Source organism: Danio aesculapii, chromosome 10 (assembly GCF_903798145.1).
Source record: "Danio aesculapii chromosome 10, fDanAes4.1, whole genome shotgun sequence".
Lineage (NCBI taxonomy): Eukaryota > Metazoa > Chordata > Actinopteri > Cypriniformes > Danionidae > Danio > Danio aesculapii.
Window position 1 is genome coordinate 44,568,642 of NC_079444.1, and position 22,635 is coordinate 44,591,276.

Sequence of the window (22,635 nt, forward strand, 5' to 3'; positions counted from 1 at the left end):
TTCTTTGGGTTCGGTTTTACCTGGTATCTGGAGCGCGTTTGCGGTGAGGTGTTAAGTTGACGTGAGTGTGAGCAGGATTAATTTGTCCATCAGCTCAGTGTCGGTCTCTCTGTGCTCTGTGTAAGGGTGTTTTGGGGCCCTTGTGTTTCGGGCTCATTATCTGATGTGAATGAATGTGTTTGCGGGGCCTGTTAATGCGTCTGCTTGACATGAGCAATTTATAACCGCTGGAAGAGTTCATTTGTCATTCAGAGCAGCAGGAAAATAACACACACGTCATTTCTGACTCTTAAGTGTGTCTAGCAGTGCTGTTGTGTGTGTGTGTGTGTGTGTGTGGATCATTTTAGATGACTAATGTTGATAACTGAGGTCATTATCAAATAATACTCCAATATACCCAGTTGACGTCAGAATTATTCACCCTCCTGTATATTTTCCCCAATTTCTGTTTAACAGAGAGCAGATTTAGTTTATATATAGATAATAGTTTTAATAACTCATTTCTAATAACTGATTTCTTTTCTCTTCTCCATGATGACAGCACATAATATTAGACTAGATATTCTTCAAGACACTAGTATTCAGCTTAAAGTGACATTTAAAGGCTTAACTAGGGTAATTAGGGTAAAGTTAGGGTAATTAGGCAAGACATTGTAAATATATTGAGTAATGTTGAATAATAAGACTAATAAAACAAATAAGACTTTCGTTATGTGTACAAAGCCAAATAATATACAATAATTAAATTAAAAATATATATTAAAACACAATTTATTAATTTACAATTCCCTTTATAAAATTCAACATTTCATAATTTTAAAATTTTATAAATTTTTAAACGTTTTTATAATTTTATCATAAATTATGTAATATCAATTGCTAAATGTCAGGTGTATGCATAAATACAAGCTTATTGTGTATATAATATCAGTATTTCTTTTATTATCATTATTGTTTATTAATGATGTGATTCATTGAATATTCTAGTTAGATTTAAATGATGAAATAATTTACTGTTTTTGTAAAACTAATTTTTTATGTCAAAATTACACAATTTGTTCATAAACTGAGTATTAATTATGTATATATTAAGTGCTGCCTTATTGTGGTTTTAAATGAATGATTAAATATTGTTATTATGTAAAATATTTCTGTTATATTAATATTTAATATTGTTTTGGCCTTTTTTTTAATAATAATTTAAAATGTGTGTATATATATATATATATATATATATATATATATATATATATATATATATATATATATATATATATATATATATATAAAATTAAAATAATATTTAGCAATTTAAATCATATACATACACACACTGTAAAACCCAATAAGTTAAGGTAACTCAAACCATTTAAGGAAACCGATTGCAACTACTGTAACTATTTAAGTTCAAAAACTAATCCTAATGAGTTCTGTGAACTTACTTTATTCAGTTGACGTAATGAAGTATCTAAATAACCTTCAACACTGAGTTCAAAACTCTTTTTAAATGAGTAGAATTAACTTTCTGTAAATTTTGAGTTCACTACACTTATTTCATTTGATAAAGTTGACTGTTGGGTTTTACAGTGTATAAATATATGAACATGAGCAATATCACACTCATAGCAGTGCGATATGGCTGTATATCGGCACCGATGGGAGGCATGCATTAGTGTCCCGCCAGTGACTGTTTTCAGCCTTATCATTTGATATTGCATTTATACAACTGTTTTACGGCATATTTGTGTGTATAAAAAAGAAAATCAAACACGGAGAGTCTAAAAACCCTTTTGTAAGAGGAACTACTTTCTTCCACCATTCATTCACATCTGCAGCTGAACAGCAGAAACCGTTGCTTAAAAACACCACTTTAGAGCTAGTGTTTTGAATGATTCCCTAGTGTAATGTCTAAAGTGACGACAAGACAGGTGATTTTTATAAGGCTTACAGCATGAAATGCCATCAGTCTACAGAGATTTTGCAGTATTTCTGTATTGTGATCAGGAGGTCGCAATAAATAACTCCGAAAAAGCCAAAGCAAACACTACCCGATTCTATGGTTTAATACAGCGCTACAACATACAAAAGAGAGAGATCGACTTAGTGTCACTTACCTGATTTATAATGATTTGTTCTGCTGTAGTTATAAATATGAAAAGAAAGCTTTTTCTCCTCTAAGGGCTTATTATGCAGTCTCTTTTGCCATCTTGTGGTGGAGTGTCAACCCTCTTTGCTCTGCTCAGTATGACAAACTAATGGCAGCTGATGCGCTGAATCACAGAAATGATAAACATTTAAAATAGCCACTATCCTTATAAATAAACTGCATAGTTGCAATCTAAACAACTACATTCATGCCTGAAAAAGCCTCAAAAGTACATCATGTTGTCCAACAGCTGCAATATTTGTCAAACTGTAGAGAGTTATTGATCTGCTGTTACTCCGTGTGGCTGGAGTAATACACAAGGGTCAGGAGGCTGTACGAGTGCTGTTATTACGTATATAATACAGATTAATTCAGGGGCTGAATTGCATTTCTAATTGATATTTTAATGTTATATTCAGAGGTTTTTGCAGGTACGATAAAGCATTTTCAGTGTTGTTGACAAGCTCTAAATGTGTCTGCTTTTATTTAGTGACCTGTGAAATAGTTCAGATCTCTCTCAGTCTGTGAATATATCGGCTCCTGTCCTAACAAACTACACCACTGCTGTTGTCTTTGTCTGACCCACCTGCTATAAATAAAAGTCAAATGCGTAGAACAGCTATTCGACACTGTGGAGCAGATCCAGGGAACAATGATGCAAAATTGCTGCTTTTTGTCCCTATAGATTAGACGACTGACAGAGATAACGCTCACAAACAGTGATTATGGAAAGCTCTGGCCTCAAAGCCAGCATTAATGGATGAAATGTTGACGCTTTGAGGACTGAATCATAATAAACGCATTGAAGAATCCAGTTACTCATAGGTCAGATGCTTTAGTCATCTTATATGAATGCAAATGTCTTTAATACTTCAGCGGCTTCTTGTAGACAACAATTAGATTAGAAAGCTTTGCTGAAATAAAAAAGTCTCCCATAGAGTTTCAGAAGAGATCTCAAACTGCATTCAGAAATACTGAAGTCTGCAACTAGAGATTAAAAGATGAATTCAAACTAATTTCACAAGATCCACTGATCTATGATGCTGTTCATGTTTGTTTTATAGGCATGTGCAATTACTGTATGCCAATGTCTGTCTTGCTTATGTTTATTTACATGTAAGAAATGAGTCTGATCTGGTTTAAATAAGTGAATCAGTAACTCCTAAGAAAAGTAGAGTGGTCTGACCAATCAGAGCAGAGTATGACCATTTGACCAATCAGAATAGAGCAGAGACATCTAATCAATCAAAGTTGAGTATGGCTAACTTATCAATGAGTGGAAGAGTAGAATGATCTGACCAATCAGAGCAGAGTATGGCCATCTGACCAATCAGAAGAGAGCAGAGACATCTAATCAATCAAAGTTGACTATGGCCAAACTGACCAATCAGTGGAAGAGTAGAATGATCTGACCAATTGGAGCAAAGTATGTCAATCTATCCAATCAGAAGAAAGTAGTCTTATCTAACCAATCAGGGCGTAGTGTAGCCATCTGACCAATCAGTGGAAGAGCAGAGTCATCTGACCAAATCAGAGTAGAGTCTGGGCATCTGACCAATTAGTAAAAGAGTAGTCTTATCTTACCAATCAGAGCAGAGTATGGCCAACTGACCAATAAGTAGAAGACAAGAGTGAACTAACCAATCAGAGTAGAGTATGGCCATCTGACCAATCAGTGGAAGAGTAGAGTGGTCTGACCGATCAGAGCAAATTGTGGGCATCTAACCAGCCAGAAGTGAGTAGTCTCATCTAACGAATCAGAGTAGAGTATGGCCATCTGACCAATCAGTGGAAGAGTAGAGTGATCTCACCAATCAGACCGGAGTATGACCATCTAAGCAATCAGAAGAGAGTAGAGTCTTCTAAATCAATCAGAGTAGAGCCTAGGCATCTGACCAAACAGAGGAAGATTAGAGTGATCTGACCAATCATAGCAGAGCATGGCCAGTCATGGCCACCTGACCAAACAGAAGAGAACAGAATCATCTAACCAATCAGAGTCGAGTATGACTCACCAAACAGTGGAAGAGTAGAGTGATCTTACCAATCAGAGTAGAGTATGGCCAACTGATCAATGAGTGGAAGACTAAAGTGAACTAAACCAATGATGGCAGAGTATGGCCAGAGTGATCTCACCTATCAGAGCAGAGTATGGCCAAATGACCAATAACTAGTAGAGTGAACTGACCAATCAGAGCAGAGTATGGCCATCTGACCAATCAGAGGAAAGTAGAATGATCGGATCAATTAGGGCAGAGTGTGGCCATCCAACCAAACAGAAGAGACCAAAATCATCTAACCAATCAGAGTCGAGTATGACCGACTCACCAAACAGTGGAAGAGTAGAGTGATCTTACCAATCAAAGCAGAGTATGGCCTTCTGACCAATCAGTGGAAGAGTAGACTGATCTGACCCTTTAGAGTCGAGTATGTCCAACTGGCCAAACAGAAAAGAGCAGAGTTGTCCAACTTGACCAATCAGTGGAAGAGTAGTGTGATCTGACCAATCAGAGTATGGCCAACTGACCAATGAGTGGAAGAGTAAAGTGAAATAAACCAATCAGGGCAGAGTATGGCCATCTGACCAATCAGAAGAAAGTAGAATGATTGGACCAATTAGGGCAGAGTGTGGCCATCTAACCAAACAGAAGAGACCAGAATCATCTAACCAATCAGAGTCGAGTATGACCGACTCACCAAACAGTAGAAGAGTAGAGTGATCTTACCAATCAGAGTTGAGTATGACCAACTGACCAATCAATGGAAGAGTAGAGTGATCTGACCAATCAAAGCAGAGTACTGTCATCTGATCAATAAGAAGATAGTACAGTAATCTTAACCAATCAGAGTTGAGCATGTCCAACTTGACATATCAGTGGAAGAGTAGAGTGATCTGACAAATCAGAGTCGAGTATGGCCTTCTATCCATTTAGAGCAAAGTATGGCCATCTGACAAATCAGAGGGAAGGAGAGTCATCTGACCAATCAGAGCAGACTATGGCCATCTAACCTGTTAAAACAGAGTATGGCCATCTGAACCTGACTAATCACAGCAGAGTGCAGTCATCTGACCAACCAGAGCAGACTATGGCCTTCTATCCAATTAAAGCAGAGTATGGCCATCTGACAAATCAGAGGGAAGGAGAGTCATCTGACCAATCAGAGCAGACTATGTCCATCTAACCAATTAAAACGGAATATGGCCATCAGAATCTGACTAATTACAGCAGAGTGCAGTCATCTGACCAATCAGAGCAGACTATGGCCATCTTACCAATTAAAACGGAGTATGGCCATCGGAATCTGACTAGTTACAGCAGAGTGCAGTCATCTGACCAATCAGAGCAGACTATGGCCATCTAACCAATTAAAACGGAATATGGCCATCTGAATCTGACTAATCACAGCAGAGTGAGCAAAATGCTTAAATGTGATAGGCATCATTTCTGTTAACAAGTTTACCAATTTTTACTACTAATTAAATAACTAATTAACAAAAAAAAATTAGTTGATGCTAATTGAAGCTGAATGTATGATTCAGGAGGCGGAGACAGTCAAAAATAGCTATGGTGGGGCTCTTTAAGTTAATATTTTCAAGATAGACACACACACAAACATTAAAACTTTAAAAGATAACTAGAAATTATTTCCTTTAGTATTTTTATGTTATTTTAGAAATAAAATAGAAGGTTTATCTTGGAGACAAAATGTCCCCGCAGTTTCCAGAATTCGCCATGTATTGATCAGCTTGTAAGATATACACACACATGCATCAGTTTGGAGGACAGACAGCGAGCGAGCGAGGGCCGTGTGCTGAGTTTTCTCTTGTGCTGGCATTCATTACATGTTTTATTGCGTCCCTGGACGACACTCTATCACTCTCAGAGGGTAATGGCTTTTTTTCCGCCGGTGTAATTTAATTGATCAGCCTCTTCCTCTTTTTTCACCTTGAGGAATGGCCGCCGCGCTGGAAAAGCCAACAGAGATTAGAAGTCGAATGCATCTGGATTAGTTTGTTTTGGAAAGGTTATTTAGCATCGGGGCATTTTAATGACGTTTAACATTATACAGCCGAGGAAAATTCTGAGTTTGTGTGTATTTATTACAGCATGTATGAGTCTGAGTGAAATGTTAAAGGTGACCTTTTTATTAAATAAGTGTGTAGTGAAGTTTGAGCTCAAAATATCACACAGATAACGTTCTCAAGCTCTCTGAAACTCACCCTTTCAGGCTTTGATCATAAGTGTGGCGTTTTGGTGAGTGCTGCTTTAAATTCAAATGAGATTGAGCTCTTTTTCAGAAGAGGGCGGAGCTACAGATGCCTATGTGTCAGCATAGTGGCAGATTCAAAAACAGCACTGTGTGTGTGTTGTCAGTGTTGGTCAGGTGTGCTTCAGTGTGAGTGTGTGCTTCATGCTTCTGTCAGTCTGTGTCGCTCCTGTCGCTGCTTCAACTAAAACGCCACATCTATAATCCTCTTAGTCTATGCTGACATTATCTTCAGCAGCTCTAATGGATAATGGACAGACGGCTGCTTCTCACTCAGGGCTGCTGTTTATGCTAATGAGGGAGAGATGAGCACTAGTGGGCGGGGCTTTCCCCAATTGGTGACAGGTACAAAGGGAGAATGTCAATCAAAGTGTTTCTACATCAAGTCTGATCAAAACAAAAACAATTTAATTCATGTTTATGATTAGAGGCTGGAGATATTCACACAACTGGGTTTAAACCCCTTATAAAGGTGATTTGTGCATAATAGCTCCCCTTTAATATTTTTTTTTTCTGTTCTTGAAAATCAAGGTTGTTCAGCACTTCTGATATTAAAACATTGGTATGTTGTCTGAGCCTCCGATATAGAGTTGAGTATGACCAACTGACCAATCAATGGAAGAGTAGAGTGGTCTGAACAATTAAAGTAGAGTACTGTCATCTGATCAATAAGAAGATAGTACAGTAATCTTAACCAATCAGAGTTGAGTATGTCTAACTCGACCAGTCAGTGGAAGAGTAGAGTGATCTGACCAATCAGAGTCGAGTATGGCCTTCTATCCGTTTAGAGCAAAGTATGGCCATCTGACAAATCAGAGGGAAGGAGAGTAATCTGACCAACCAGAGCAGACTATGGCCTTCTATCCAATTAAAGCAGAGTATGGCTATCTGACAAATCAGAGGGAAGGAGAGTCATCTGACCAATCAGAGCAGACTATGGCCTTCTATCCAAATAAAGCAGAGTATGGCTATCTGACAAATCAGAGGGAAGGAGAGTCATCTGACCAATCAGAGCAGACTATGGCCTTCTATCCAATTAAAGCAGAGTATGGCTATCTGACAAATCAGAGGGAAGGAGAGTCATCTGACCAATCAGAGCAGACTATGGCCATCTAACCAATTAAAACAGAATATGGCCGTCAGAATCTGACTAATTACAGCTGAGTGCAGTCATCTGACCAATCAGAGCAGACTATGGCCATCTAACCAATTAAAACGGAGTATGGCCATCTGAATCTGACTAATCACAGCAGAGTGAGCAAAATGCTTAATTGTGATAGGCATCATTTCTGTTAACAAGTTTACCAATTTTTACTACTAATTAAATAACTAATTAACAATAAAAATTAGTTGATGCTAATTGAAGCTGAATGTATGAATCAGGAGGCGGAGACAGTCAAAAATAGCTATGGTGGGGCTCTTTAAGGTAATATTTTCAAGATAGACACACACACAAACATTAAACTTTAAAAGATAACTAGAAATTATTTCCTTTAGTATTTTCTGAGCCTCCGATATTATCAGGAAGGCTATTCCAGAGTTTAGGAGCCATATATGAGAAGGCTCGACCTCCTTTAGTAGACTTTGCTATTCTAGGTACTACCAGAAGCCCTGAGTTTTGAGATCTTAAAGAGCGAGTTGGGTTGTAGCGAGACAGAAGGTTGGTTAGATAAACAGGAGCTCGATTATTTAAATGAGTTTTTTACCAACATGTTCTTTACTCTTCCTCCTCCTGCAGATGTGTCGACGGTGACTCCTCTGCCCAGCCTGGCTCCAGTAATGCAGGCTCCAGCGCCCAGAGATCCCCCCAAAGGAGCTGCCTCTGTTGGGCAGGAGCTCCTCCAGTCGGTCCTGTCCCGCAAGGATCATCTTCTGGCCCAGACGGGAGTGACTCTACCCAGCGCTTTACCCCCTGACCTGATGCCCATGCTGGGGAAGGGTTTGGGGGCCAGGGCGGATGCTTTGTCACCTGAAATGAGGAGGATTTTCCCAGCACATGACAGCACTGGGCGCCCTGATGAGCTGCCCACTCAACCTCCAGAGCCTGTGGAGACGCCCCGCTGGGCCACGGATGAACCAATCTCAACGACCCAGCCCTCGGTCAGTGTTAACCCAGAAACACCAACTGCTGCTATCACCACAGGTAAGAGCGGGGCTCATATTTAGGCAAAAAAATGAGGAGGATGAAGAAGATCTCACTGCATATGTTTATTAGCATAGCAGTCTCAACGCACACTGGGTTCAGCAGAGTCCGAATGAACCCTGAACATTCTGAAACTCAAACCTTTATATGGTCTTAGTTTACTGCTATTAGAGGAAGTTGCTCCTTGGCTGTCATCACATCTGCGCTCTGTACGTTAATGCAGTTTCGACAAATCTTTGTATGAGATTGTTCTCTGTGTGCCCATTCTACAGTTGGTAATCATGTGCTCCAGATGTGGTCATCTCAAATAGTGCAGAGTCATCAAGCTGTAGACTTGTCTATCAGAAATCAGCCCTTTTGGGAAATGAGCATCAACACACCGGTTGAAGTGGAAGTTAGGTCAAGGCAGACTAAATTTTTACAGGGAAACTCTGAGGTGAAAATTCTGGGCCGAAACAGGATGCACTTGGCCAAAAAACGAAACCAAAAACGCTTTGTAATAATTACAAACGTCTCTCCAGAATTTGTAATCAAAAAAATCTTATTTTTACGTCTGAAATTTATGATTTTGTCAGAGTTTTTGCTAATTTTGCAATAAATTCTGTCTTATTCCTTTTATTGTTTTGCTTTAAAATATACATGTTTGTAGTAGTTAAGACCGTGGAGATCTCTGGGCACATAAATTGACAGGGCCATATGTACTCAGTCACTCTTTTCCCCCACTTACTATGCCCCTGTGTATATATATATGTATATTAGGGCTGTGCGATTTATTGAAATCAAATCGCTGTCGTGATTTGAAACATTGCGATTAGCTAAAAGCAAGAGGCTGTGGTATAAAGTTTTTATTTTTTAATATCCCACGCTCAGAGCAAATGTGTGACTGCCGTCTGTGTGTGACAGACTTACTAGCCAATTGAGTGAGGACACTTTCGTTCCGCCCAATCAGAATTGCGCAACCGAACTATGCAGAACGCCCACAATAAAACAAACGAGTGGGATGATGGCATCTGCCGCTTCAGAAACATTAATAGATGAATTAATATCAAAGAAAAACTGCACTTCTGTAATAGGGGAATATCTTGATTTCAAAGTCACAGACACCAGGTCATTTGTTAGAGCTGTGGCAGAATTGTTGCCACATGAGGAAATACAACAATCAGCAGCTAAAAAGCACCACAGGCAGCTATATGAGGAGCGTCTTGCTAAAAGTCAACAAAAAGTACTGTCAGTGACATTCAATCTAGAAGCTAGCAACAGCAAAGTACATTTTCAGAGTTGTTTGCTAATATAAGTTAATATCCTTTAAGTTCCTTTTTTAACTGACACTCACTGTATTTTAGCAGGAAGAAGCTAAAATACAGATTATTGAGCTGAAGCTTGACTAAAAAATTAAATCGCAAATCAAATTGAAATAGCAATATCTGTCAAAAAAAATTGCAGCTAAATATTTTCCCCAAATCACACAGCCCTAATATATATATATATATATTAATAACTTGATTATTATAACGTCACATGATGTGGATAACACCAGATGTGAAGTGGTGTATTGACAATGAGGCTTTCTCACTGAACGAGCACAAAATCTTTTCATGCTAACCCAAGGCAACCCTGGAGATTATTTTACATTTAAAAGACACTTTCAGATTGAGGTATAACCAGGGCTTGGCATTAACACCCACCAACCTGCCAATTGCGGGTAGATTTCAGCTGTGGCGGGTTAGACAGAGACTCCCACTGGGGTTGAAATAAATTTTTTAAATTGTAGTTATCTTAAAAGCAGGGTTCGACAGTAAAGATGTGTGCAAATGTGATCTTAGAATCAAGAAGCAGCACGACTGACAAAAATAACTGTGTTCGCGCGAGCAAAAGAAAGCATGTGAATACCAAATGAGAGGATGATAAGTGGTACGCACAGGTGATATGATGTGTGCACTGTTAAAAAGCGCACGCGCTCCCATTTACTTGCGTGAAGCAACTGTGCCTAGAGGAAACGCAACTGGTGCGATCAGTTCTCTTTGACAAGCAATGCTCGTGCACCCACAGTCCTGCTGCTTTCAAGAGCTCAAGATTTAAAAAATATAAATATATTCTCTTTTAAGCAGCAGCGGTCACTGCTCTCGTTTGAGTTATTCTTTAAACAGAATATTTACAGGTCTAACATTAACCGTGTGCATGTGATCATGTGTGTTTTACCTGCTTTCTTTTGCTTAGTTATTTTTGTTCATATGGTTTAATAATTGTTTACAATAACATTGCTTTAAAATGAGATTAACTCTCCATTTATGTGCAGTCAACTGCTGATCTGGGACCTTTAGCCAGGACAGATTACTGTGCATATTTTAGATACATGATGATAATTATTTTTTAAATCTCAATTTTTTTTTTAAAGAAAAGTTTTACTGAATGCATGCATACAGCTATATTTTGCTTATTTTGACACATTTTAAATTTGTGTCTAAGAATTAATAATTATTTTTTGTGTGGTCGGAGATGCATTTGGTAAATTTTGAGCCCTAAAAAGTCATGTGAAATAAAAACTGATTGCTATGTGACACAACCCATTTGCTCATGCACATTGAGCAAGCTCATACACAACACACACACACAAAGTGACAATAATGAGGAGGCATGTGAACACAACACAACATCTAAATCAAGTAATTTTAGCATTTCAAAGCCAAATTTATGCATATAAAATATATTTTCCCAAAAAACATAAGTGTGGCTAGTGAAAATGGTGAGTGGCTAGTCATTTTGGAAATCTACTAGCCACAGTGGCTGGTGATGAAAAAAGATAATGTCAAGCCCTGGGTATATCCCTGAACATGCCCTCTAGTGGACAATAGTGTTACAAGCAGAAGGAATAATCACTTGTATAGGATTTTTTTTTCTGGTGAACATGTGCAGTTCACGCATAGATAAGTATGGGTTCATGAACAATATCCACAGAGAGGAATATTGAGCTATTTTGAGCTTTTATGGCAGTGCATTTGTCCTTTATGATGAGTTCACTGCATTAAGAAGTGAAGGATAAGAAACCTTGAGAGAAACCAGGCTCACTTGGGCATGACCATTTCTCTTGTGGCCAAACGTCTTGAGGAGAGCTGCTGTCTAGGCACCGGAGGCTGGAGAACACTGGACCTTAGCAAAGACTCGTCTGTCCCTGGAGTCTCACAGGAATCAGTCTCAAATTCTCCACTCCTCCATGACCACCACAGCAGCAGCTCAGGATACAGCATGGTCCAGGATTGTGGAAACCTTGGGATCATCTCTTCACAGGTCTTGGATCGCTTCAGTGGCACTGCATAATCTCTGCGGGCCTCTGGATGAGTATCCCCAGGTGGAAATGAGGGATGGGCATTTCTGATCATTCTTCATTTTGATTAATCCACATGTTTGATAAACGAGTACTCGATTAATCAGAGGTGGAGCTTAAGCAAGAGGCGGGGGCATGTGTGTGTCATAGCGACTATTAAATAACATTAAATAAAAAAAATATTTTACTTACAGGCCTATTAACAACGTTATTGATAAAAATATGACAGGATTCAGAAAACAATTATATCAACACTGGGTTATTAAAAATCACCATCAATATTGGTTAACGCAGTGAACATTTACAAGTGTGAGGCATGTAGGTTTTCTACGTGATGCATTGTAAATAAAATTATTCATAAAGCCTAGAGACACGATGTGTAAATGTTGAATTACAAATGTGTTTATCTCCACAAAATACATGTGAGCTTGAACTAAATACCAGCTTAACCAATCTGAAAGAATGAAAGTAATTTAATTGTAGAGCCCATTGATCATCGTTTTCATGCTCGATCGTCGCTGATGCGTTCGAGTAATCGATTCATTGAATACTTGTGCACATCCCTTGTGGAAATAGAGAATAAAGAGAATAATTAGCATAGCTGCTGTTCATAGTGTATATAAATGAGATGCATGGAGCACGTTCATGCATCATACTGGGGTGCACTAAGTGTATGCTTTACTAAAAGGATCGGTCTTGAATCTAGTTTTGAACTGCGAGACTGTGTCTGAGTCTCGGACATTATCAGGAAGGCTATTCCAGAGTTTAGGAGTCATAAATGAGAAGGCTCGACCTCCTTTACTCGACTTTGATATTCTAGGTACTACCAGAAGCCCTGAGTTTTGAGATCTTCGAGAGCTCTGACGTTTCCCCAACGCCTGTGAATTTTTTGTCATGCTGAACCTTTCAGCAATTCAAAATCCTGCAGTGTGAATGAGTTCTGGCTGAAAACTCATCAGCGATGACCAACAGCCAATCAGAGAGCAGGATGCAGGACAGTGGAGAGTTGGGGGAGGAGTTATAGACCACAGTATCACAATAAATCAACTCTACAGTAACATTAAACACAAACAAAGAAACATTTGCTTGATCAGTCGCAGCAGCACATTGCAAAATGATTTATTGACCACCTCTCTGCACTGCATTGCAGCTCCACAAATGCAGTGTGAACTCGGCCTTAGTCAATATAGCAACAGAGATGATAGCACAGAGATTTCCACGTCTGGTGTGAAAGCCGCTATGACTGCGACTGGAGGGAGAAAAAATCTGTGTTTTGAACAAAATAAGCATAATAAGCTTAAAAAACTCCATTTTAGCAAGAAAAAAATAATGTCTTGTGCCAAAATTAAGTGAGTTTTTCATTAAAACAAGCAAAATAATCTCATGTCAAAACATTGGCAGATTATTTTGCTTGTTTTAATAAAAAACTCACTTAATTTTGGCATATTATTTCTGAAAACAAGAAACATTTTTAGGGGTAACACTTCAGAATAATATTCCATTAGTTAATGTATTTACTAATATTAAGAATAAATAATCTTGTAAATCATTTATTAATCATACTTTAATATTAACTAATGTATTAACATCCAAATTCATGCTTGTTCACATAGTTAATGCACTGTGAGTTAACATGAACTAATGCTATTTAACTTAACCTTAGCTAACGTTAACAAAGATATAATGAGTGTATTACTAATTATATTTAAATACATTAACCAGTGGGCCATTATTATAAAGTGTTATCATTTTTGCTTATCTATTAAATTCTTCTTGGTTTAAGAATGTTTAGATATTTGGACTAGAAACAAGACAAAAACTTTAAGAAAAGCATTTTTTCTTAGTCCTGTAAGGCTGTTTCTGATTCTGCTGAAAGAGTTAATTTAGTGTAACGTCTGATATAATGTAGTGTAACGTCTGATATAATGTAGTGTAACGTCTGATATAATGTAGTGTAACGTCTGATATAGTGTAGTGTAACGTCTGATATAGTGTAGTGTAACGTCTGATATAATGTAGTGTAACGTATGATATAGTGTAGTGTAACGTCTGATATAGTGTAGTGTAACGTCTGATATAATGTAGTGTAACGTCTGATATGATGTAGTGTAACGTTTGATATAATGTAGTGTAACGTCTGATATAATGTAGTGTAACGTCTGATATAGTGTAGTGTAACGTCTGATATAGTGTAGTGTAACGTCTGATATAGTGTAGTGTAACGTCTGATATAGTGTAGTGTAACGTCTGATATGATGTAGTGTAACGTCTGATATGATGTAGTGTAACGTCTGATATGATGTAGTGTAACGTCTGATATAATGTAGTGTAACGTCTGATATAATGTAGTGTAACGTCTGATATGATGTAGTGTAACGTCTGATATGATGTAGTGTAACGTCTGATATGATGTAGTGTAACGTCTGATATAATGTAGTGTAACGTCTGATATAATGTAGTGTAACGTCTGATATAATGTAGTGTAACGTCTGATATAGTGTAGTGTAACGTCTGATATAGTGTAGTGTAACGTCTGATATAATGTAGTGTAACGTCTGATATAATGTAGTGTAACGTCTGATATGATGTAGTGTAACATCTGATATAATGTAGTGTAACGTCTGATATAATGTAGTGTAACGTCTGATATAGTGTAGTGTAACGTCTGATATAATGTAGTGTAACGTCTGATATGATGTAGTGTAACGTCTGATATGATGTAGTGTAACGTCTGATATGATGTAGTGTAACGTCTGATATGATGTAGTGTAACGTCTGATATAATGTAGTGTAACGTCTGATTTAATGTAGTGTAACGTCTGATATAGTGTAGTGTAACGTCTGATATAATGTAGTGTAACGTCTGATATGATGTAGTGTAACGTCTGATATGATGTAGTGTAACGTCTGATATGATGTAGTGTAACGTCTGATATAATGTAGTGTAACGTCTGATATAGTGTAGTGTAACGTCTGATATGATGTAGTGTAACGTCTGATATGATGTAGTGTAACGTCTAATATAATGTAGTGTAACGTCTGATATAGTGTAGTGTAACGTCTGATATAATGTAGTGTAACGTCTGATATAGTGTAGTGTAACGTCTGATATAGTGTAGTGTAACGTCTGATATGATGTAGTGTAACATCTGATATGATGTAGTGTAACGTCTGATATAATGTAGTGTAACGTCTGATATGATGTAGTGTAACGTCTGATATGATGTAGTGTAACGTCTGATATGATGTAGTGTAACGTCTGATATAATGTAGTGTAACGTCTGATATAGTGTAGTGTAACGTCTGATATAGTGTAGTGTAACGTCTGATATGATGTAGTGTAACGTCTGATATGATGTAGTGTAACGTCTGATATAGTGTAGTGTAACGTCTGATATAATGTAGTGTAACGTCTGATATAATGTAGTGTAACGTCTGATATAATGTAGTGTAACGTCTGATATGATGTAGTGTAACGTCTTATATGATGTAGTGTAACGTCTGATATAATGTAGTGTAACGTCTGATATAATGTAGTGTAACGTCTGATATAGTGTAGTGTAACGTCTGATATAGTGTAGTGTAACATCTGATATAATGTAGTGTAACGTCTGATATAGTGTAGTGTAACGTCTGATATAGTGTAGTGTAACATCTGATATAATGTAGTGTAACGTCTGATATAGTGTAGTGTAACATCTGATATGATGTAGTGTAACGTCTGATATGATGTAGTGTAACGTTTGATATAATGTAGTGTAACGTCTGATATAATGTAGTGTAACGTCTGATATAATGTAGTGTAACGTCTGATATAATGTAGTGTAACGTCTGATATAATGTAGTGTAACGTCTGATATAGTGTAGTGTAACGTCTGATATAGTGTAGTGTAACGTCTGATATGATGTAGTGTAACGTCTGATATGATGTAGTGTAACGTCTGATATGATGTAGTGTAACGTCTGATATGATGTAGTGTAACGTCTGATATGATGTAGTGTAACGTCTGATATGATGTAGTGTAACGTCTGATATAGTGTAGTGTAACGTCTGATATAGTGTAGTGTAACGTCTGATATAGTGTAGTGTAACGTCTGATATGATGTAGTGTAACGTCTGATATGATGTAGTGTAACGTCTGATATGATGTAGTGTAACGTCTGATATGATGTAGTGTAACGTCTGATATAGTGTAGTGTAACGTCTGATATAGTGTAGTGTAACGTCTGATATAGTGTAGTGTAACGTCTGATATAGCGTAGTGTAACGTCTGATATGATGTAGTGTAACGTCTGATATGATGTAGTGTAACGTCTGATATGATGTAGTGTAACGTCTGATATGATGTAGTGTAACGTCTGATATGATGTAGTGTAACGTCTGATATGATGTAGTGTAACGTCTGATATGATGTAGTGTAACGTCTGATATAGTGTAGTGTAACGTCTGATATAGTGTAGTGTAACGTCTGATATAGTGTAGTGTAACGTCTGATATAATGTAGTGTAACGTCTGATATGATGTAGTGTAACGTGTGATATGATGTAGTGTAACGTGTGATATGATGTAGTGTAACGTCTGATATGATGTAGTGTAACGTCTGATATGATGTAGTGTAACGTCTGATATGATGTAGTGTAACGTCTGATATGATGTAGTGTAACGTCTGATATGATGTAGTGTAACGTCTGATATGATGTAGTGTAACGTCTGATATAATGTAGTGTAACGTCTGATATAGTGTAGTGTAACGTCTGATATAATGTAGTGTAACGTCTGATATAGTGTAGTGTAACGTCTGATATAGTGTAGTGTAACGTCTGATATAATGTAGTGTAACGTCTGATATAGTGTAGTGTAACGTTTGATATAATGTAGTGTAACGTCTGATATAATGTAGTGTAACGTCTGATATAGTGTAGTGTAACGTCTGATATAATGTAGTGTAACGTCTGATATAGTGTAGTGTAACGTCTGATATAATGTAGTGTAACGTCTGATATAGTGTAGTGTAACGTCTGATATAGTGTAGTGTAACGTCTGATATAATGTAGTGTAACGTCTGATATAGTGTAGTGTAACGTTTGATATAATGTAGTGTAACGTCTGATATAATGTAGTGTAACGTCTGATATAGTGTAGTGTAACGTCTGATATAGTGTAGTGTAACATCTGATATGATGTAGTGTAACGTCTGATATGATGTAGTGTAACGTCTGATATAATGTAGTGTAACATCTGATATAATGTAGTGTAACGTCTGATATAATGTAGTGTAACGTCTGATATGATGTAGTGTAACGTCTGATATGATGTAGTGTAACGTCTGATATGATGTAGTGTAACGTCTGATATAATGTAGTGTAACGTCTGATTTAATGTAGTGTAACGTCTGATATGATGTAGTGTAACGTCTAATATAATGTAGTGTAACGTCTAATATAATGTAGTGTAACGTCTGATATAATGTAGTGTAACGTCTGATATAATGTAGTGTAACGTCTGATATAGTGTAGTGTAACGTCTGATATGTTGTTGTGTAATGTCTGAAATAGTGTAGTGTAACGTCTGATATAGTGTAGTGTAACGTCTGATATAATGTAGTGTAACGTCTGATATAGTGTAGTGTAACATCTGATATAATGTAGTGTAACGTCTGATATAATGTAGTGTAACGTCTGATATAATGTAGTGTAACGTCTGATATGTTGTTGTGTAACGTCTGATATAGTGTAGTGTAACATCTGATATAATGTAGTGTAACGTCTGATATAATGTAGTGTAACGTCTTATATATTGTAGTGTAATGTCTGATATAATGTAGTGTAATGTCTGATATAATGTAGTGTAACGTCTTATATAGTGTAGTGTAATGTCTGATATAATGTAGTGTAACGTCTGATATAATGTAGTGTAACGTCTGATATAATGTAGTGTAACGTCTGATATAATGTAGTGTAACATCTGATATGTTGTAGTGTAACGTCTGATATAGTGTAGTGTAACGTCTGATATAATGTAGTGTAACGTCTGATATGATGTAGTGTAACGTCTGATATGCTGTAGTGTAACGTCTGATATAGTATAGTGTAACGTCTGATATAATGTAGTGTAACGTCTGATATGATGTAGTGTAACGTCTGATATAATGTAGTGTAACGTCTGATATGATGTAGTGTAACGTCTGATATGCTGTAGTGTAACGTCTGATATAATGTAGTGTAACGTCTGATATGATGTAGTGTAACGTCTGATATGCTGTAGTGTAACGTCTGATATAATGTAGTGTAACGTCTGATATAATGTAGTGTAACGTCTGATATGATGTAGTGTAACGTCTGATATGATGTAGTGTAACGTCTGATATAATGTAGTGTAACGTCTGATATAGTGTAGTGTAACGTCTGATATGATGTAGTGTAACGTCTGATATGTTGTAGTGTAACATCTGATATGTTGTAGTGTAACGTCTGATATAGTGTAGTGTAACGTCTGATATAATGTAGTGTAACGTTTGATATAGTGTAGTGTAACATCTGATATAATGTAGTGTAACGTCTGATATAATGTAGTGTAACGTCTGATATGATGTAGTGTAACGTCTGATATGTTGTAGTGTAACGTCTGATATAATGTAGTGTAACGTCTGATATAATGTAGTGTAACGTCTGATATGATGTAGTGTAACGTCTGATATGATGTAGTGTAACGTCTGATATGATGTAGTGTAACGTCTGATATGATGTAGTGTAACGTCTGATATAATGTAGTGTAACATCTGATATAATGTAGTGTAAGGTCTGATATAATGTAGTGTAACGTCTGATATGATGTAGTGTAACGTCTGATATGATATAGTGTAACTTCTGATATGATGTAGTGTAACGTCTGATATGATGTAGTGTAACGTCTGATATGATGTAGTGTAACGTCTAATATAATGTAGTGTAACGTCTGATATAATGTAGTGTAACATCTGATATGATGTAGTGTAACATCTGATATGATGTAGTGTAACGTCTAATATAATGTAGTGTAACGTCTGATATAATGTAGTGTAACGTCTGATATAATGTAGTGTAACGTCTGATATAATGTAGTGTAACATCTGATATGATGTAGTGTAACATCTGATATGATGTAGTGTAACATCTGATATGATGTAGTGTAACGTCTAATATAATGTAGTGTAACGTCTAATATAATGTAGTGTAACGTCTAATATAATGTAGTGTAACGTCTGATATAATGTAGTGTAACGTCTGATATAGTGTAGTGTAACGTCTGATATGTTGTTGTGTAACGTCTGAAATAGTGTAGTGTAACGTCTAATATAATGTAGTGTAACGTCTGATATAATGTAGTGTAACGTCTGATATAATGTAGTGTAGCGTCTGATATAATGTAGTGTAACGTCTGATATAGTGTAGTGTAACATCTGATATAATGTAGTGTAACGTCTGATATAATGTAGTGTAACGTCTGATATGTTGTTGTGTAATGTCTGATATAGTGTAGTGTAACGTCTGATATAATGTAGTGTAACGTCTGATATGTTGTTGTGTAATGTCTGATATAGTGTAGTGTAACGTCTGATATAATGTAGTGTAACGTCTGATATAGTGTAGTGTAACATCTGATATAATGTATAATGTAGTGTAACGTCTGATATGTTGTTGTGTAATGTCTGATATGATGTAGTGTAACGTCTGATATAATGTAGTGTAACGTCTGATATAATGTAGTGTAACGTCTGATATGATGTAGTGTAACATCTGATATAATGTAGTGTAACGTCTGATATAATGTAGTGTAACGTCTGATATAGTGTAGTGTAACATCTGATATAGTGTAGTGTAACGTCTGATATAATGTAGTGTAACGTCTGATATAGTGTAGTGTAACATCTGATATAATGTATAATGTAGTGTAACGTCTGATATGTTGTTGTGTAATGTCTGATATGATGTAGTGTAACGTCTGATATAATGTAGTGTAACGTCTGATATAATGTAGTGTAACGTCTGATATGATGTAGTGTAACATCTGATATAATGTAGTGTAACGTCTGATATAATGTAGTGTAACGTCTGATATAGTGTAGTGTAACATCTGATATAGTGTAGTGTAACATCTGATATAATGTATAATGTAGTGTAACGTCTGATATGTTGTTGTGTAATGTCTGATATAATGTAGTGTAACGTCTGAAATAGTGTAGTGTAACGTCTGATATAGTGTAGTGTAACGTCTGATATAATGTAGTGTAACATCTGATATAATGTAGTGTAACGTCTGATATAGTGTAGTGTAACATCTGATATAGTGTAGTGTAACGTCTGATATAATGTATAATGTAGTGTAACGTCTGATATGTTGTTGTGTAATGTCTGATATAATGTAGTGTAACGTCTGAAATAGTGTAGTGTAACGTCTGATATAATGTAGTGTAACGTCTGATATAATGTAGTGTAACATCTGATATAGTGTAGTGTAACATCTGATATAATGTATAATGTAGTGTAATGTCTGCTGTTTTCCTCCAGCTCAATCAAACTGCAGGGTGAATTTCTCTGAGCCGGAGGGTTACATTGATTCATCAGATGAGCCGCCGCTTCCAGACGGAGCATTCCTGCAGTGCATCTACACCATCAGTGTTTACACTGGATACGGCGTCGAGCTGCAGGTACTTTACTTTACCTTACATTACTTTATTTTACTCCACTTCACTTTACTTTACTTTACTCTACCTTATTTTACCTTACCTTATCTTACTTTACTTTACTTTACCTTATCTTACTTTACATTACATTACTTTATTTTACTAAACTTTACTTTACTCTACCTTACCTTACCTACCTTTACCTTACATTACTCTACTTTACTTTACTTCACTTTACCTTACCTTACCTTACCTTGCTTTACCTTGCATTTCTTTACTTTAGTTTACTTTGCTTTACTTTACCTTGCATTACTTTACTTTACCTTACATATAACAATGGATTGTTCTGTAGACAATCCAAACCTAATATTGCTTTAAAACAATTAAAACTGCTTTTATTCTAGCCAAAATAAAACAAATAAGACTTTCTCCAGAAGAACAAATATTAGAGGAAATACTGTGAAAATTCCTGAATCTGTTCAACATCATTTGCGTAATATTGGAAAGAGAAACGAAAATTTTCAGGAGGGGGAATAATTTTGACTTTAACTGTACCCCTACCATAATAAACTTAAGCTCAGATTTTCATAAAAACTCGTCAGTGGCAGGGAAGCATTTTCTCTTAATTGTCGAGTTATCTCCTCAGTGTCAGGGAAAGAGTTAATACTAGACTGACTTTATTGCTTCCATTAATCACAATTCAGGTGAAGTGAGAAACTGCGGCGTGTGTGTTTGACTGAACGGGCACCTGTTAATGCATAAATCTCTTTAAAGCATATGCTAATAGACTGTGTAATTCAACAAATAAGCAGCTGCAGAACACCGACCGCAGCACGCGGCCCCCAGGGAGTTTTCTGGAAATGCAACCTGCTGCCTAACAAGCTTTTTTTGATGCAATGCAATCCCATTTTCAGGGTTGCCAGGTTTTCGCAATAAAACTATACTGTAAAAAACATTCTTACTGCCTTATTTTTAGTTAAATCTAATTTACTTTTCTATTCATGTCAACTTACGTCAATCATGTAATCTCATTTTCTGGGTTGCCAGGTTTTTGCCACAAAATGTTTGCCATTACAATGTAAATAAAGGCAAACTTCTGCCATACAAGCTTTTTTTTTCCTGCAATGCAATCTTATTTTTTTGATTGCCAGGTTTTTGCAACAAAACTACACTTTAAAAACATTCTTGCTGCCTTATTTTTGAGCTGAATAATATAAACTTATCAAGTCATGTCAATATACGTCAATCAAGCAATCTGTTTTTCATGGTTGCCAGTTTTTCACCACAAAACTACACTGTAAAAAAAATCTTGCTGCCTTTTTTTTTGAGTTGAATCAAATTTACTTTTCTAGTCATGTCAACTTACATCAGTCATGCAATCCCATTTTCAGGGTTGCCAGGTTTTTGCCACAAAGCTACACTAAAAAATGCAATCTGCTGCCTAACAAGCTTTTTTCCTGCAATGCAATGCCATTTTCAGAGTTGCCAGGTTTTCTCAACTTAACTACACTGTAAAAAAATCTTGCTGCCTTTTTTTAAGGTGTATCAAATTAACTTTTCTAGTCATGTAAACTAACGTCAATCATTTATTACCATTTTCATAGTTGCCAGGTTTTTGCAACAAAACTACACTGCAAGAAACTCTTGCTTTCTTATTTTTGAGTTGAATGAAATTACCTTTTTTACTCATGTCAACTTACATCAATCATGCGATCCCATATTTAGGGTTGCCAGGTTTTTGCAACAAAACTACACCAAAAAAAATTTTGCTCCCTTTTTTTGAGTTGGATAGAATTAACTTTTCTAGTCATGTCAAATTCCGTTAATCATGCAATCCCATTTTTACGGTTGCCAGGTTTTTGCAAACAAAAACAACACAGTAAAAAAATATTGCTGCCTTAGAGGTGTATCAAATTAACAACTTGTATCATGTCAACTTGCATCAATCAAAGTGACTAAGAATATTAGGCTTTGGGTTAATATAAAAATATTAGGGTTAGGGCATGACGTAAAAAAAATTAATTAAAGCAACATAAAAACATTTGTTTTCTTAGCTTTAAAATGTCATTACATGTTTTACAGTGTAGCCCAA

The 22,635-nt window shown here is 36.5% G+C and overlaps 1 protein-coding gene across 2 annotated transcripts in view; it reads left to right on the forward strand.

Moving 5' to 3' along the window:
- LOC130236574 (seizure 6-like protein) overlaps positions 1 to 22,635 on the forward strand; it is a 104,992-nt gene that overhangs the window by 46,880 nt on the left and 35,477 nt on the right. For both annotated transcript variants that reach the window (XM_056467303.1, XM_056467304.1), the window contains exons 2-3: positions 8,154 to 8,558; positions 20,428 to 20,567. In XM_056467303.1, coding sequence (XP_056323278.1) covers positions 8,154 to 8,558; positions 20,428 to 20,567 — 545 coding nt within the window. The remainder of the gene's footprint in view (positions 1 to 8,153; positions 8,559 to 20,427; positions 20,568 to 22,635) is intronic.